Source organism: Stegostoma tigrinum, chromosome 2 (assembly GCF_030684315.1).
Source record: "Stegostoma tigrinum isolate sSteTig4 chromosome 2, sSteTig4.hap1, whole genome shotgun sequence".
NCBI classification, from domain to species: domain Eukaryota; kingdom Metazoa; phylum Chordata; class Chondrichthyes; order Orectolobiformes; family Stegostomatidae; genus Stegostoma; species Stegostoma tigrinum.
In genome coordinates this window covers 8,078,549-8,095,592 of record NC_081355.1, presented here as the reverse complement: position 1 = coordinate 8,095,592, position 17,044 = coordinate 8,078,549, and the positions used below count along the sequence as shown (strand labels likewise).

Here is a 17,044-nt window from a genome sequence, read left to right as displayed (position 1 = left end):
ATGCGTGTAGTGGAGTGTGTGTTGGTGAGGATGTGTACGCATGCGTGTAGTGGGGGGGTGTGTGTGTGTATCAGTCCTCACCACCTCTCCCATCCCTTGCACACTCCACACTCATACACAAAATCTGCACACGCACACGCAAACGCGGTCTCTGTCATCTAAATTGATTTCAGCAACTACACACATCGCATAACACACATTCACTTTCAACCTCTCTGCTTTGAGAAGGGTCTCCTCAGCTTTAGCTACAATCAGAATTTATTGAAGGTTATCATCTTGATATTATTGCAGAGATGCTCAACAAGGAACAATACCTTACCATTTGGAGTCAGCACTTTACAGCATTCAGGCCCCCACAATGATTTTCAATAGTTGCAGATCCCAGCCATTGATAAGTTGTTTTGCCATTGCAAACTCTAGCTGTCTTCTATTTTCTCCCTTCCTTGCATCTTCAATAAACACTAACCTGGTCAGCAACACCCACTGCCCTAGAGTGAGAAAAGTGAACTTTTTAAATACTTGTGGGATGTGGGCATTGCTGGTCAGCATTTATTGCCCGTCCCGAGTTGCCTTTGAGAAGGTGGGGGTGAGCTGCCTTCTTGAACTGCTGCATTTCTCCTGCTGTAGGTTGAGCCAAATGCCATCAGGGAGGGAATTCCAGGATTGTGACCCAGTGACACTGAAGGAACAGTGATACATTTCCAAGTCAGGATGATGAGTGGCTTGGAAGGCAAGTTTGAAGGGGGGTGGTGTTCCCATGTATCTGTTGCCCTTGTCATTCTCGATGGAGCTGGTTGTGGGTTTGGAAGGTGCTGTCCAAGGACGTTTCTACAGTGCATCCTGTAGATAGTACACACTGCTGCGACTGAGCATCAGTGGTGGAGGGAGTGGATGTTTGTGAATGTGGTGACAATCAAGCGGGCTTCTTTGTCCTGGATGGTGTCAAGCTTCTTAAATGATGTTGGAGCTGTACCCAGGCAAGTGGGGAGATTTTATCCTGCTCCTAACTTTGTCGTATCACCTGTCCTCCTCCCACCCCATTGCAGATTTTGTCTTCTGTAGTCACACTCCTTCCCTTGCATTTTATCCCCAAACTCTGGTCTGATAAAAGGTCACAAACTCAAAATGTTAAGTCTCTCTCCTCCCTCCTTCTGTCCCCACAGATGTTGCCTGATTCTCGGTGTATTTTAGGCATTTTCTGTTCTTATTTACTATCAATAAATATTTTCTCCTCTCTAAGTTCCAACAATTAGTACATTGGTGATGCAATATAAAGAAAAGATTTTGAATTAAGAAGAAAGAAAGCAGAAATTGTGAAAATAGGTGAAGAAAATAGGCCATTCAGCCCCTCTAGCCTGCTCAATAAAGTCATGGTTGATCTGAGCCTCTGCCTCTTCCCCATAACCCTCCGATAGTTCAACTCTATCTCAGATCTAAGTATACTCAATGGCCCAGTCTCCACTGTTGAGTGCTAGAAGAGAACTCATGAAACAAATGACCCTTTGAGAGAAGACATTCCTTCTCATCTCCATTTCAATTGGGTGTAGGCTCAGTCTCGAACTATAACCACCTGTTCCAGATTCCTGCATTTACTCCCAGACTGGTTGAGAAACAAGTAGACTCTCCCTGAGGCACTCTTTTTTTTTCCCCACCACAACTCACCTTGCCTCCCCACAACCTCTGTGCCGTCATCAACCTTGTGTCTGACAGCCTGGGCCTCGAACTCCAAGGAAGGGAGAACTTGTAGACCCACTTGGCGAGGTTGGTTGGTATTAAAGAATTACAGAATTTTTACAGCAACAGAAGAAGGCCATTTAGCCCGCTGTGTTCATATTCATCATACATCCACCTATTCCAAGCCCATTTTCCAGCACTTGCCCCTAGCATTACATACTAATGTATTTCAAGTGCTCATCTAATTATTTCTTAAATGTCTTGAGGTGTCCTGCTTCTCCCACTATTTCAGGCAGTCAATTCTAGATACCCATAAACCTCTGGATGAAAAATATATATATTCCTCAAATCACATCAAAAACCTTCTGCCCATTTTTGTAAAATTGTGCCCTATGTTCATTGACCCCTCTACTAAGGGCAAAGATTCCTCCCTATCTGTCTATATCCCTTATTCCTAGACTGTGAACTTTGTATACCTCAGTCAGGACCTTGCCCATCAGTCTGCTACTGTCTGGAGATAACAGCCCCAACTTGTCCAGCCTCTCCTCACAGCTGAAATGCTCTTTTCCAGGCAGCATCCTGCTGAAACTCCTCTGCACCCCGTCCAGTGCAGGCACATCCTTCCAATAGTGTGGAGATCAGAATTGCAAGCAACACTCCAGCTGTGGACTAACTAAAGTCTCATTCAGTTCCATCATAACCTTCCTGCTCTTGTATTCAATGCCTCAACTAATAATGGTTCGTATCCCGTATGTCTTCCTGATCCCACTTTATCTGCATATCCTGGTGTGGAGCTGGATGAACACAGCAGGCCAAGCAGCATCTTAGGAGCAGGAAAGCTGATGTTTTGGTTGTCCTCTGATCCTGCTTGGCCTGCTGTGTTCATCCATCTCCACACCTTGTTATCTCAGTTTCTCCAGCATCTGCAGTTCCCACTATTTATTATCTACATATCCTGCTGCCTTCAAGGATCTATGGACATGCACACTAAGGTCCCTCTGATCCTCTGGACTTCCTAGGGTCCTACACATTCAATGTGTACTTCCTTATTTTGTTAGCTGTCCCTCGTGGGAGGCTGGAGAAGGCAAACCACATAGAATCTATTCATCTGGTGGAAATTCAGGCAAGAACAGCTCAGAACTGGGTCAACTTTGACGAACTGGGCTGCAAAGACTCTCCAAAAGATGGCAGAGCACCAAACAACTAAAGTCTCTCCTTCAACATCTTCACCTTTTGACCTTGCTGTCCTCCTTCAAAACCTTCCATAAAAGCTGCCTCTTTGAACCAACGTCTTGACCTCCTCTCGAAAATATCTCACTGTTTGATTCAGTTTTCACAGCCCTGAGGTATCTTTCTCTGTTGAAGGCCCTTTGTTATTAAACACAGAAATGTAGAAAATAGGAGCAGGAGGGGGCCATTCGGCCCTTTGAGCCTGCACCACCATTCAATATGATCATGGCTGATCGTACAATCCCAGTGTCCCATTTCCACCCTCTCCCGGTAGCCTTTGATCCCTTTAGCCACAAGGGCCATGCCCAGTACCCTCTTGGATATATCTATCAAGCTGGCCCCAACAGCTTCCTGTGGGAGAGAATTCCACAGATTCACAACTCTCTAATTAGAGAAATTCTAATCTCAGTCCTGAATAGTTTATCCCTTATTCCTACACTGTGAACCCTAGTTCTGGACTTCCCCAATCCAGTCCCATCGGGAATTTATGTTTCTATGAGACTTACTCCTCATTCTTCTAAATTCCAAAAAATATAAGCCCAGTCGATCCAGCCTTTCCTCGAGATAGTAGGAACAGCAGATGCTGGAGAATTTGAGATAACAAGGTGTAGAGCTGGATGAACACAGCAGGCCAAGCAGCATCAGAGGAGCAGGAAGGCTAACGTTTCAGAAGGGTCTAGGCCCAAAACGTCAGCCTTCCTGCTCCTCTGATGCTGCCTGGCCTGCTGTGTTCATCAAGCTCTACATGTTGGTACCCCGGCCTTTCCTCCTGTCAGTCCTGCCATCAGTCTCCAATCAGTGTCAAAGAGGCAGCTTTTATGGAAGGTTTTGAAGGAGAACAGCAAGGTCAAGAGGTGAAGAGGTTGAAGGAGAGACTTTAATCCAGTTGTTTGGTGTTCTGTCATTGTTGGACTCCCTCAATAGCAAGAATGTCCTTCTTCAGACTAGCAGACCAAAACTGCAACAATACTTAAGGAGTGGCCTCACCAAGGCCCTGTATATCTGTAGGAACACATCCCTATTCCTAAACTCAAATCATCTCGCTATAAAGGAACAGGCCATTCAGCCTGACATGTCCACGACACTGTTTCTACTCAACACTGTTTTTCTAATCAACGCTATTCGTCCAACCTCGATGTAAGCTAAGAAGGTAAGAAATGTAGTGAAGTGTAGACAGTGGTGCACTGGGGGAATCAGTGCTGGGCCCAAAGTTATTTACAATAAATATCAGGGACGAGGGAAGTGAATGTGCTATCGCCATGTTGTGGCTGACACAAACATAGTTGGGAAGGCAAGCGGTGAGAATGACACAAAGAGTCTACAGAGGGATACTGACAAAAGAAAAGAAAGTGGGCAAAAACTTGGCAAATAGAATATAATGTGGGATAATGGTCTCTGCCAGGAATAATGAAATATTATTTAAATGGAGAAAGACTCCAAAAAGCTGTAGCACAGACCCAGAAGTCCTTGTGCATGAATCTCAAAAAAGCCAGCATCCAGGTTCAGTGGGCAATAGGGAAGGTACGTGGAATGTTGAGCTTTATTTCAAAGGGAATGGAGCATTAACATAGCGAAGTCTTGCTAAAGCTATACCAGGTACCATTTAGACCTAACCTAGAATATCGTGAACAGTTTTGGTTCCCTTATCTAAGGAAAGATATTCTAACATTGGAAGCAGTCCAGAGAAGATGAATTAGATTTGATTCTAGCTTTGAGACTTTCTTATAAAGAGACATTGGGCAAGTTGGGCCTGTCCTTATAGGAATTTAGAAGAATAAGAATAGTTCTTATGAAGCGTATGAGATTCTTATGACATTTTGACAGGTTGGATGTGGAGAGGTTGTTTCCCCTTGACAGAGACTATTGGACCAAGGGAGCATAATCCCAGAGTAAGGAGTCATCTACTTAAGACAGAGATGAGGGGGAATTTCTTCTGTCAGGGGTTAGTCAATCCATGGAATTCTTCACCTTGGGTTGGTCATTCTGTACATTCAGAACTGACACACAGATTTTTAACCAGTAAAGAAATCAAGGGTTATAGGGATAAGGCAGGAAAGTGAGGTTGAGGATTATCAGATCAGCAAAGATCTCATTGAATGATGGAGCAGACTTGATGGGCTGAATGGCCTACTTCTGATCCTACAACTTCCACTCAAAATTATAGAAGAGGAGTAAACCCCTTGAACCTACTGTAGCATTTGATATAATTGTGGCTCATCTTCCACATCAATGCTGCTTTCCCACCAATTCCCCCTCAACCTTTGTGCCCTGCCAGAAGAAAATACCATCAGTCTTGGATATGGAGAGGGACAGAGCCAATGTTTCACCCCAATCACCTTCACCCCGGGTTAAGAATTACGAAGATCCGCAAAAAACTCAATCTCATCCAAATTTCAACAGCTGTAACACTTTGTTTCAGACTTTAATTTTTCAGCATCCACCCTCTGATGTCCTCTAAGTACATTACACATTTCAATGAGACGCTCATTCTTCCAAATTCTTAGGAATCTAGGCCCTTTCTCCTCATGGAATAGGATTCTCAACCCAGGACTCCATCCAGCAACCCTTTTGATGCATCTCTTCAAAGGCAAGTGTGTCCATAGCAGATAAGGAAACTGAAACTTTCCTTCATTCTCCATGCATGGTCTGTCCACAAGTTTATGTAATTTCAGCAAGACATCCTCAGTTTCTGTAACCCTCCTGCTGCAATGATTCACATAGAATTAATCTCCCAGATTGTTTGCTGTGCCTATATCATAACTGTGGTCGGTGTGCAAGAACGCTTAAAAATCCTTTGAACACAAATGTTTTCTTGTCTGTCACATTTTTTAAAAAATGCCTTTGATTCTTTCTATCCAAGAGTAGAACGCCATACACCCTTGTGTTTGCCACTACCTTGTCCAAACTGTAATCTTTCTTCCTTGGAAGCTACGTGCTTTATCTGATTTCAACTGGACGATATCATTTCTCTCAACAATTTATCTGTCTCTGAGGTAAAAAACCCCATACAGTCACTGAAATAAGGAGATTTCTCCCAAATTCACGATCGGACTGGTTTGTGCCTGTTATCCTTGGATGCCCCCTGTAGAGGCAATCATCTTCTCTATGTCTACCCTATCAAACCCTGTCATTATCTTTAAAAAAAAAAGCCTCCATTTGGACATACCTCACTTTTCTGTTTTCTAGGTTGGACTTCTTAAATCTAGTATCCTTCTAGGAATTTTTTGTTTTGCACCTATGCCGTCATCTCTGTATCCATTTTACAATCTGGAGATCACAACTGTTCACTGTACTCCCAAGCGCGGTAAGGCTGTAACATTCAGTAAACATTTAACGAAACATTTCAATTTTTCCCCAACGAAAATGAACCCCAGAGATTTTGCTTTTTAATGACCTAATGTGGCTGCACTTTTAAGATCTGCATGTCTCCCACATTCCTCTGATGTCCTCAAGTCCATTTAAATTTGTACTTTGCAAGGAGTGTGCCCCTTATCTGCCTTCCCATGTTGCACCGAAAGACTAGATAGGCCAAGGTTGTTTTCATTGAGTGGAGAAGGCTGGAGTCAGGGAGGGGCATCTGATTGAGGTGTGGAGAGTTTTGAGGGGCAAACACAGAGTAGATAGGGAGAAACATTTCCCCTTAGCAGAGGGGTCAACAAACAGGAAGCACAGTTTTGCAGAAAGGGGCAGAAGATTTTTGAGGTGATTTGAGTGATATATTTTTGACCTTGGGGGCTATGCGTAACTGGAATTTACTGCTTGACAGGGTGGTAGAGGCAGGAACCCTCAAGACATTTATGAACTTTTTAGATGAGCACTTGAGACACCATAGCGTACAGGCCAAGGGTTGAAAAATGGGATTAGTCTAGATGGGTGGTTGATGACTGGCAATGACATGATGGACTGAAGGGCCTCTTTCAGAGCTGTAAAAAAACTATGACTCTATGCGGTTCCGCACACTTGCATCTATTGAAATCCACTTTCCAATTACATACCCATTCTGTAAATCTGTTAATGTCTATTAATGTATTATGTTGGAAACCTCAATAGTTTTGACTGCAAGCACATAATTTGGTATCGTAAAAAAAGTTTTGAATTTGTCTTTGCATCCCCAAGTCAAAATCTTTTGTGTAAATTGTGAATAAGTGATCCTAGCATGGTTCTTTTTGGATCATTACTTTTACCAGCTCGAGCTCATGTTCTCTGGTCTTTGGTTGTAGCCAAATTATGATCCATTCTGCCTTCTGTCCCTGGTATCATATATTGTATCCTCAGTCAAGATGTGGCACCTTATCAAAGGTCAAGCTGAGGAACTTAAGTTAAGTGTTGGGAAGATTGAACTAAATGGGCCCTGGATGAGTGAGTCTTTTTTCTTAGAGTTGAGAACAGCTTCCTCAAAAAGTTGCAATAGGAATCTGCTTTTCTAAACAATACAAGCTCAATGCAATACCAACGCAATGGATGAAAGAACCATCTTTTGTTCCCATCATCAGCAAGGCAAAGTGACAGGAACCACTAAGGGAAGAATCTGGAATTTCTTTTGTCTTTTCAGGACGCATATTGTCATTGAACCAGCAGAACCCAGAAGTCATAAATTATAATTAACTTGTCCTTTACCTAATTGGGTGCCTGGCAAATGCAGACACTGAGCTCTCCATCTATTAATAATAATAATAACAATACAGACATTTAATTTTGCTTGGGAGGACAGAACATGACTATTGCTGAACAGAAAGATGCTTTGTCAAAGCTTCTCACTTTGCACTCATCAGGACAAACTCAAGAAAGCCAAACTTGAATGATCACAAGACTTTTGTTACCGGGATAAGGGTGCTGAATGGTTGGCAGTTCTCATTTGATTGACTGAGGCATTTCAGTGAAGAAAGCATCAGGAAGCTAAAAGCTCCCTGGCAATTCAAAAAGAGCACAGACTAGTTGAAAATATTCCTTTTGTCTAAGAGCTGGGGACTGTTTTGCTTCCAGCACTTGTAAATAGGCCATATTTTGAGGTTAAATGATCATCTTAAAAAGGTTTTGAGCACATTCAGGAGCATTCAATGAATGTTATCCAAGCATTGTGTCATAGTGGATGGTCTGTTTTGGGGTTTGTAACCATTTGTGGGTTGCGTATGGGCTTTACTCTCGCTATTACAAACAACTGAAAGACCACAATATTTGTGTTAATCAGCTAATCATTGAGATGGATTGCCTAGGTATCCTGCATCCAGCCACTACTGCAAATACCATTCAATACATTGTTCAGTCCTGGCTCGTGAAAAAGCACTCCAATTTAGTGTAGGCACGCCACTGAGCTCTCTAACACAGCTCATTTTAAGCGTGCAAAGCGTTAGTTAATCAAATTAATAACATCATCTGCGACGCAAACGATGATAATTGTTGCCTTTGTGGTCTTCGCCCAGGAAAGCAATGAATTAGTGAATTAAAACAGAAGATATTTTAAATGAAAACACAATCACTGCACACTTCTCACACATTCTAATTAATGCCAAGCCATTATTAGTAAGGCAAGATAAATAGAAATTCTCATTTCTTATATTCTTAGCAGATCGGGTAGCATCAATAGAGAGAGAAACACACTTAACATTTCAGGCTGTTGACCTTTCATTAGCAGATCTGACACATACCCCTGAAATGTTAACTCTGTTTCTCTCTGTGTAGAAGCTGCCTGATTTGCTGGGCATTTTCAGCATTTCGTGCTCGAGTTTCAGATTTCCAGCATCCGCAGATGTACCTTTGAAGGAACAATCTTAGAAACGGTTCCAATTAACAAGCTGAGGATGTAATTCTTCACTAGTTAGTCTTTCTGGTTTTAAAGGGTCATGTCGAGTTGAACACAAATCCATACCTTAAAAAAAAATACCTGGTATAGCAATGGTGATGTGCCAGAAGCCCAGACCCTCTTGTTCCTCTTCAGAACCATAGGAATTTGGTGACCCCATGATATCATGAGGGTTTGGGGAGATTGCTGAACATTCTGTCTTGATCACATTTATCTGATATGTTGATATTTGATGTTCCTTCAGCATGTCCCTCCAACACTTCCTGTAGTGCGTGTAATTGCCTGAGTTTTAAACCTATTTTTGTTAGGAGTTTTTGAATATTGATTTGAGTGCATTTTATTTGTGACACATTGCATGTTCACTGTTGATAAAAGAAATTTGGTGGAATTGTTTCTAATATCAAACCAGACGCAACCTGAAGCCTGTTTCAATGGTCAAATTGTTACTCAGGTTAAATCCAAGATTTGTTATGACCATTGGAGGAGCCGGAATTGAAAAGTCAGTGCACCTCAACCTCAGTCCTAACAGTGGAGTCAATGATTACATTTGTCCTCAGTGGTGCAGTAAGTTTGTGAATTAAAACAGAGCAACTTAGAAAGAAATGCTTCAGACACAAGGAGTTTGGCCTCAATGAACAGAAGAATACCTACTCTCTTGCTGTTCAGTGTCTCTTGCCTGACCCAGCTTTCAGTGTGGATCATTCAGATCGAGTTAGTGTCTGGGAATGTTTGTAATATTCGCAATTAGTCTACGTGCTGCTGGGAATCTTGAAGATATGTCACACTGTGCCTGATCACTAATGATTTAATTCTTTTTGAATAAATGTCACGATTGTTGTTGGTTGCACAAACTAAATTAGTAACAGTTCAATAAAAAAACCAACATAAAATTGCAGTTTTGGACGTAACAATGAGGGGATTGTGCTGTGCATTTTATCTCAGATCTATGCAGAAGTGACACTGGCTTTATTTTTAGGTGTGTAACTGTTTTCTTTACAGTGCTTTAAAATGGCTGCTCTATGCTTTTAGCTGCAGCTTCCAGCGAATTCTACAGTTTGGTTTACTTTCCTGAGTCCACACCCAGATATAACCAATGGGCAGAGTCACTGAGCAGACTTTCAGACTCAAACACAGGATAATCGAACACTATGGTCACACAAACGGCAGCGTCCCCAGGCCCATGCGTAATGCCGGTTTCCCTGACAACACGCCACTAAAACATGGGCCATATTCAATAAGCATTAATGTTGAACTAACTCGGATCAGATTTATTCTCTCTCTGCCACTATAACATTGACATAGAGGTGCTGGTGTTGGACAAAGTCAGAAGTCACTCGACACAAGGTTATTGTCCAACAGCTTTGTTTGGAAGTGATAATGGGAACTGCAGATGCTGGAGAATCCAAGATAATAAAACGTGAGGCTGGATGAACACAGCAGGCCCAGCAGCATCTCAGGAGCATGCTGCTGGGCCTGCTGTGTTCATCCAGCCTCACATTTTATTAGCTTTGTTTGGAAACAAGTTTTCGGAGCGCTGCTCCTTCATCAAGTAAAAGCACTTCACCTTACAAAGGAGCAGTGCTCCGAAATCTTGTGATTTCAAATAAACCAGTTGGACCATAACCTGGTGTCGTGTGACTTCTGGCAGTAATGTTGGAGAGGGACAGGAACCTTCTCCTGTGCATTGTTAAAATTCAAACAACTTAAAACAAACTCAGAGCCACAACTTGCACCATTCTGTGGAATGTCAATAAAATGCAACGTGATTCTTTTATTTCTTGTTCTGTAGATGCTGGTTTCTGTGCTGTTTCTGGAATTTTCTACAAACTCTAATTTGTTCCATGGAAGGTGAAGTTGTGGATCAAACCCTGGACAAGTTACCAGACTGTTCTTTTGACTGTGTTGTGCGTAGCAGTTGCTGGCAACAATCTTACTGTTGCTGTTCACACCTTCTCTAGACTCACCTTTTGGTCCTTCATTTAAAGTCATACGGCATGGAAATAGATCCTTCGGTCCAACCAGTCCATGCCGACCATAATCCCAAACTAAACTAGTCCCACCTGCCTACTTCCGGGTCATATCCCTCCTAACCTTTCCTATTCATTTACTTATCCAACTGTCTTTATGAATGTTGTAATTGTACCCACATCCACCGCTTCCACAGGAAGTTCATTCCCCACCCGAATCACCCTCCATGTAAAGCATTTCCCCTCATGTCAATTTAAATCTCTCTTCACTCACCTTAAAAATGTGCCCCCTAGTCTTGAAATCTCCCTATCCTCGGGAAAAGACACTTACCATTAACTCTATCTATACCTCACATTATTTTATAAACTTCTCTCAACCTCCTACGCTCCAGTGGAAAAAAAGAGTCCCAGGCTACCCAGCCTATATGTCAAATCTTCCATTCCCAGCAGCATCCTGGTGAATCTCTGCCAGTTTAATAATATCCTTCCTACAACTGGGCGACCAGAACTGGACACAATATTCCTGAAGAGGTCTCACCCATGTCCTGTACAACCTCAACATGACTGGTCCAATTACCATCTCTTTTTGCCCTGTACCTTATCCCATTCGCCTTTTCAGTCTCCACTTCCACCTCCTCACAAACCTCATTCCTCACTGTCTCCTTTCCCAGCCCCTCGATCCCTAAAACCTGTGACATCTCCCGAACGTTTTCGGGTTGAGGCAAGGTAATTGATCTAAACAAGGTTAGCTTGGATTCTTTGTCCATAAAAATGCTGCCCAACCTGCTGGGAATTTCCAGCATTTTCTGTTTCTAAAGCTCGGTCTACCTCATTGGACCTGTTCCCAAAGTCCACGAGTGGCTGAGCAGATGCAAAACGCTGCAAGTGTGTTAGCGCCATGCAAGTTATTACAACGTGACAAGCCTAAATCTGTCTACCTTTTCCTCTTGGTATGTACACTAAGGGGAAAAAGGCAAACTTACAGGGGTCTGGACCCTCAAGGGAAACAGAATTGAGAGACAAATACATACTGAAAAAGAAAATAAAACTTTAATTAATATGCTTCAAATAACAACCGCAATCCATCATTCCACAAGTTTACTTTTTCACATTTTTATTATAAAAATGCGACCTGTCGTAAGCCTCATCTGGTGAGTCACTGTATCACAGATCCAAGCAGATTTACACATTCAGCCTGAAAACAAGTGCTTTTCTTTAAAAAAAACATAAATAAGTTACATACTGTCCAGGGTTCACTTGAATTCACATCCCCTCCAATTGCTTTGTTATCTATCTAGACAATGCTGGATTAAAGAGGGGACTTGGCTGTATTCAGATTGTACATATGAAGGTAGCAGGCTACAAATAATTCAAAACTATCACTCTAGAATCAGGGGCTGGGAAGTGTCATCGGAAAACTACAGCGTAAGTCAAACACTTGACATTTACAGCAGTGATTTAAAGAGCATCAATAATTTTAGGGTAATCCTCCACACCTCTCCCTCTGCTCATTTTACCAGAGTCATTGTCTACTTTCACCAATACTGGAGACCAAGAAATTTAATTGATTGAGCTTAGAATTGTGGTGTCCCGCATTAGGTCTGTTGCTATGATTGGACGACATTTATTGAACAATCATGAGTGTATCAGAAACGTTAAGAACAAGGAATTTAGGATCATCAGTTGGACTCACAGGATGACTTAATTATGCTTGCTAGAAGCCACACATTTTCACACACAGGGCCATCTGCATGCAAAAGGACATTGTTCAGGTGATATGCCTTTTCAACTAAACAAAAAATTGACCGCAATCGAGTTGCCTTCTTATAATTTAAAGAAAGTGTTGGCAAATCTGTTCCCAAGTGTATTCTACATGGCAACCATTCCCCACTTGCCAACAAATCAGCAATCTGTTTTTCATGCAGTATAAATTGTTAGTCCCTTCGGAAGTTGGCATTCTTGCATGTTGATCAGTCCAAGACAAAATGTTGGTACTGCACATTTTTATTGCCAACAATTGTAAGTGCTTATGCCCCAGTAACTTACTGTAGCTCAGGATCAGGAGCATCTGCCTGGTTTTGTTTTCCATTCCAAATGTTTGTGACAGGGAGACTGACAACTGTCAAATTCACACAGACATTCTGTGCTGCGAACTACAGGGTTTTGCACCAGTGCCCACGAGTGCTTCATAGGTTACCAGTCAGAGAGGACAACCCAACCAAGAAATTTTTTAGCAAACCATTATTGGGTTTTGGATATAGCTGGCTAAACCAGCCATTACTGTCGAGCCCTAGTTATCCTGGAGAAAGTGGTGGCAAGATGCCTTCATTAACCACTGCACTCTGAATATTGTTACACCCACAGCGCTGTTGGGAGATTGAAGAGGATTACCGAGTGTCCAACTTACAGAATTTGGAAGTCAACAACTCTACAGGCATTTCCTATCATTTCTATTTACTGTCCTGACAGATACAGGCTCTAGATAGGTGGTAATCTGAAACACACAACCACAAACATTTGACACATTAATTACATATGCCAAAAACATGCGTCACGTTAGGTGAAAGAAGTTCACTCAGTTTTGGACAAGTATGGATAGTTTCTGGGACAAAAAGGGACAATTTAAAAAAAGAAGAATCAAGACAATTTAAAAAAGTAGTCTTTACTCTCGTCCGCCTTCTGTACAACTCGCTGTGAAAACAATTTAGCTGTTAAGAGGCAGGAACCAGATTTTCACCCTGCTGAGCCCCAGTTGTCATTTGGAGTCTCTGTGAATAGGGACTAACTGTGAACTGGTTAAGTCAGTAAAAAGGTTAGCAAGACAACAGCTAGTTACAAATAGCTTGAAGGGCACTGGTGGGGTGAAGCAAGGAACAAGACCTCTATGAATTATTACAAACCGTAGGAAATGAAAAGAACAAATCCAATGTCTGGTTCAGTGGCTCATCTAACACTGTGTCTATAGCAGGCTGCAATATGGAATTTGGTGCGAGCCTAGACTTTCAATCGCGGATAAATCAAAAACTGCAAACAAGTGCCAGGGTCTGAATTCAATGCCACTTTCTACCGAATAGAATAGCACAGACAGGAGACGCACCTTTCTAGAATTAAAACACTTCTGTTTCCCAGCATCTGTGCTGAGCGGGGAGCCATGAACAGTGCAGGTTATTAAAAGGTGAGGTTCGGGATGATGTGAAACTAAACCCCAACATGGCTCGCAGCAAAGTAACAGAAGGCAGAACATTACATCAAAACAAAAATGTCCCTAAATGTTTCCGCATTCAAAAAAATAGTTAAAACCAGGGAGGTACAGCCTATCAAAAATATAATTTGCTTGTTAGAACCAGGCAAATGATTTGCTAGGAACTGGAATCTTTTTCAGCATTCTCAAGGAGAGTCTTCTCCACATCTTGCCTCTTCACTGAGAACGTATACAGGTCATTGGATACCATGGATATTGCCTCCGGTCTGGCACCTTTGGACATGGCACTGCGGGGAGGTGGGAGAGTGGGTGGCATCTCACCCATTGGACCATTGAAAGAACGATACACGTCCACCTCAGGGGCAGACATCATTCCTGACTTGTTGAAGTAATCAGCATAAATACGGTCCTCATCAATCACAGCATAAATGTGCGATTCATTGTCCTGCCTTCCCTTCACAAACTTCCGCCTCTGACCTGGCTTACGGCTGGTCACACCTGGATTGTAGGTCCCCAGGGCAGGCAAATGTTGCTGTCTTCTCCTGTATTGGGTTAGAATAAAACAAACCTTCATATTTGAGAAACATGTAAGCACCTATCTTACACACTGAGTATTGATAAATACAGTTTGGAACCAACTGGATTTATGGAGAGAGACACAAGTCAATGACCTTCAAAATGCATAACCTCACATTTGTCTGGATTAAGCTCCATCTGCCATTTCTCTGTCTAAATCTGAAATCTATCTGCATCCCACTGTACCCTTTGACAAGTCTTCTGATCACCTGCAACTGTCAATTTTGGTGACATCCACAAACTCACTAATCAGACCACCTACATTTTCATCCAGGTCATGTATATATATATTACATGCACAAAAGGTCCCAGCACTGATCCCTGTGGAACACTAGCTACTGATCTCCATTCCGAAAAGTACCCTTCCACTGCTATTGTGTTCTGTGGCCAAGCCAGTTTTGTATCCATCTAGCCAGCTCACCATGGATCCCATGAGACTCTACCTTCTGTACCAGCCTAATATGAGGTACCTGTTCAAATGCCTCACCGAAGTCCAGGCAGACAACATCTAATGCCCTTCCCTCAGCAGTCATTCTTGTCACCTCTTCAAAAAACTCACTCACGTTAGGGAGACATGACCTTTCCCGCAAATACAAGTCCATTTGCTTCCAAAAATGAACAAATCATGTCTCTTAGTATCTTCTCCAACAGCTTTCCCGCCACTGACGTCAGGCTCGCCGATCTTTAATTACCTGGATTACCTCTGTTTCCATTCTTAAATAAAGGAACAACATTGGCCATCCTTCAGTCCTCCGAGGCCAGCAAGGATGCAAAGCTATCTGTTAAGACCCCAGCTTTTTCTTTCCTTGCCTTCCACAGTATCCTGGGATAGATCCTGTAAGGCCTAGGGACTTGTCTACCTTAAACGTGTTTCAAGACACCCCACACTTCCTCCTTCATTATGTTGCCCTGCCTGAGTGCACTCATATACCTTTCCCTAACCTCAACATCCCTCAGGTCCCTCTCTTTGGTGAACACCGGTGTAAGGTGCTCATTAAGAATCTTACCCATTTCTTCTGGTTCCACTCATAACCTCCCCACTTTATCCTTGTGTGGGCCTACTCTTTCCCTAGTTACCCTTTTGCTACTAATATATGTATAAAATGCCTCAGGATTCTCCTTAACCCTGCTGGCGCATTGTAGCCCTCCTTATTCCTTGCTTAAGTTCCTTCCTACTTACTCTACATTCTTCAAGGACTTTGTCAGCTTTTAGTTGCGAGACCTGAGGTACGCTTCCTTTACTTTTGACTATGCTGATAATTTCCCCTGTCATCCAAGGTTCCTGAATCCCACCATTCTTGCCTTTCATTTTTACAGAAACATGCCTGTCCTGCACTCTAATCAACTGCTCCTTAAAAGATTCTCACACGTCAAACAGCTGCTCCCAATCCATGTTCTCCAATTCTCGTCTAATTTGGTTGTAGTTTTATACTTTCATTTTATACCTTCATCCAAGGTCCATTTTTGCCGTTATCCATATGTGTCCGATAAATTATGGAATTATGGTCACTATTTCCAAAATGCTCCCCCACTGAAACTTGGATCAATTGGCCAAGTTCATTTCCCAATACCAGGTCCAGTATGGCTCCTTCCCTTGTTGGACAATCCACATACTGTTTCAAAAAGCCCTCCCAGACACACTTAAATTGCTTCCCATCCAAACCCAGCACTAAAGGGAGACCCAGTGAATATGGGGGATAGTTAAAACTACACACCACATCAACCCTGTTATTTTCATTTCTTTCCAGAATCTGACTACATTTCTCCCTCTCTATCTCCCACTGGGAGATCTGTAGTACAAACCCAGCACTGTGATCCTGTTCTTGAAGTCTACCCATAATTCCTCACTGTAAAATCCCTCCAGGGCGTCCTCCCTCAATACAGCTGTGACATGCTACCTAACCCTAAGTAATGCAACTCGCCCACCTCTTTGCTTCCTCCTCGGTCTCATCTAAAACATCGATATCCCAGAACATTAAGCTACCAATCCTCTTTCAACCATGTCTCTGTGATAGCAACATCATAATTGCATGTATTAATCCAGCCCTAAGTTCATCTGTCTTCTCTGTTATATTTTTTGCATTATTGGTCAGGAGGTGCCTTTACAGCACTGCATGTGGGTCAGGAGGAGGAAGAATCTTCCTCTCAGCGACTATCTCCCTGCACTGCTCCCTCTAGGTTCTAGGTTCTCAGGCCTGCTAAGATCCTGCCCTTATTTAAACTGTGACCCCCCCCACCCCGAGTCAGAAGCCCCACCTGGTATCAGCCACCACATTCACCCCATCCCCCAGGTCAGGATTGGCTCTGCAGTCTTTTGCAGGAAGCTTTGGAACAGGTAATGTATCGGAGTTTGAGGAAAAACCATGCTTTCCCATCACTCACACACTCTCACAATACACTTGCACACATAACATTTCAATACATAGAACAGATAGAACATTACAGCACAGTACAGGCCTTTTGGCCCTCGATGTTGTGCCGAGCTGTCATACCGATCTCAAGCCCATCTAACCTACACCATTCCATGTACGTCCATATGCTTGTCCAATGACGACGTAAATGTACCTAAAGTTGGCGAATCTACTGCCGTTGCAA

General features: G+C 42.6%; 1 protein-coding gene across 1 annotated transcript in view; it reads right to left on the bottom strand.

Moving 5' to 3' along the window:
* Positions 1–11,738: 11,738 nt before the first annotated feature.
* Positions 11,739–17,044, bottom strand: part of LOC125447104 (CUB domain-containing protein 1-like) — a 91,111-nt gene continuing 85,805 nt past the window's right edge. The window contains exon 9 of the mRNA XM_048521230.2: positions 11,739–14,415. Coding sequence (XP_048377187.1) covers positions 14,031–14,415 — 385 coding nt within the window. The 3' untranslated portion in view covers positions 11,739–14,030. The remainder of the gene's footprint in view (positions 14,416–17,044) is intronic.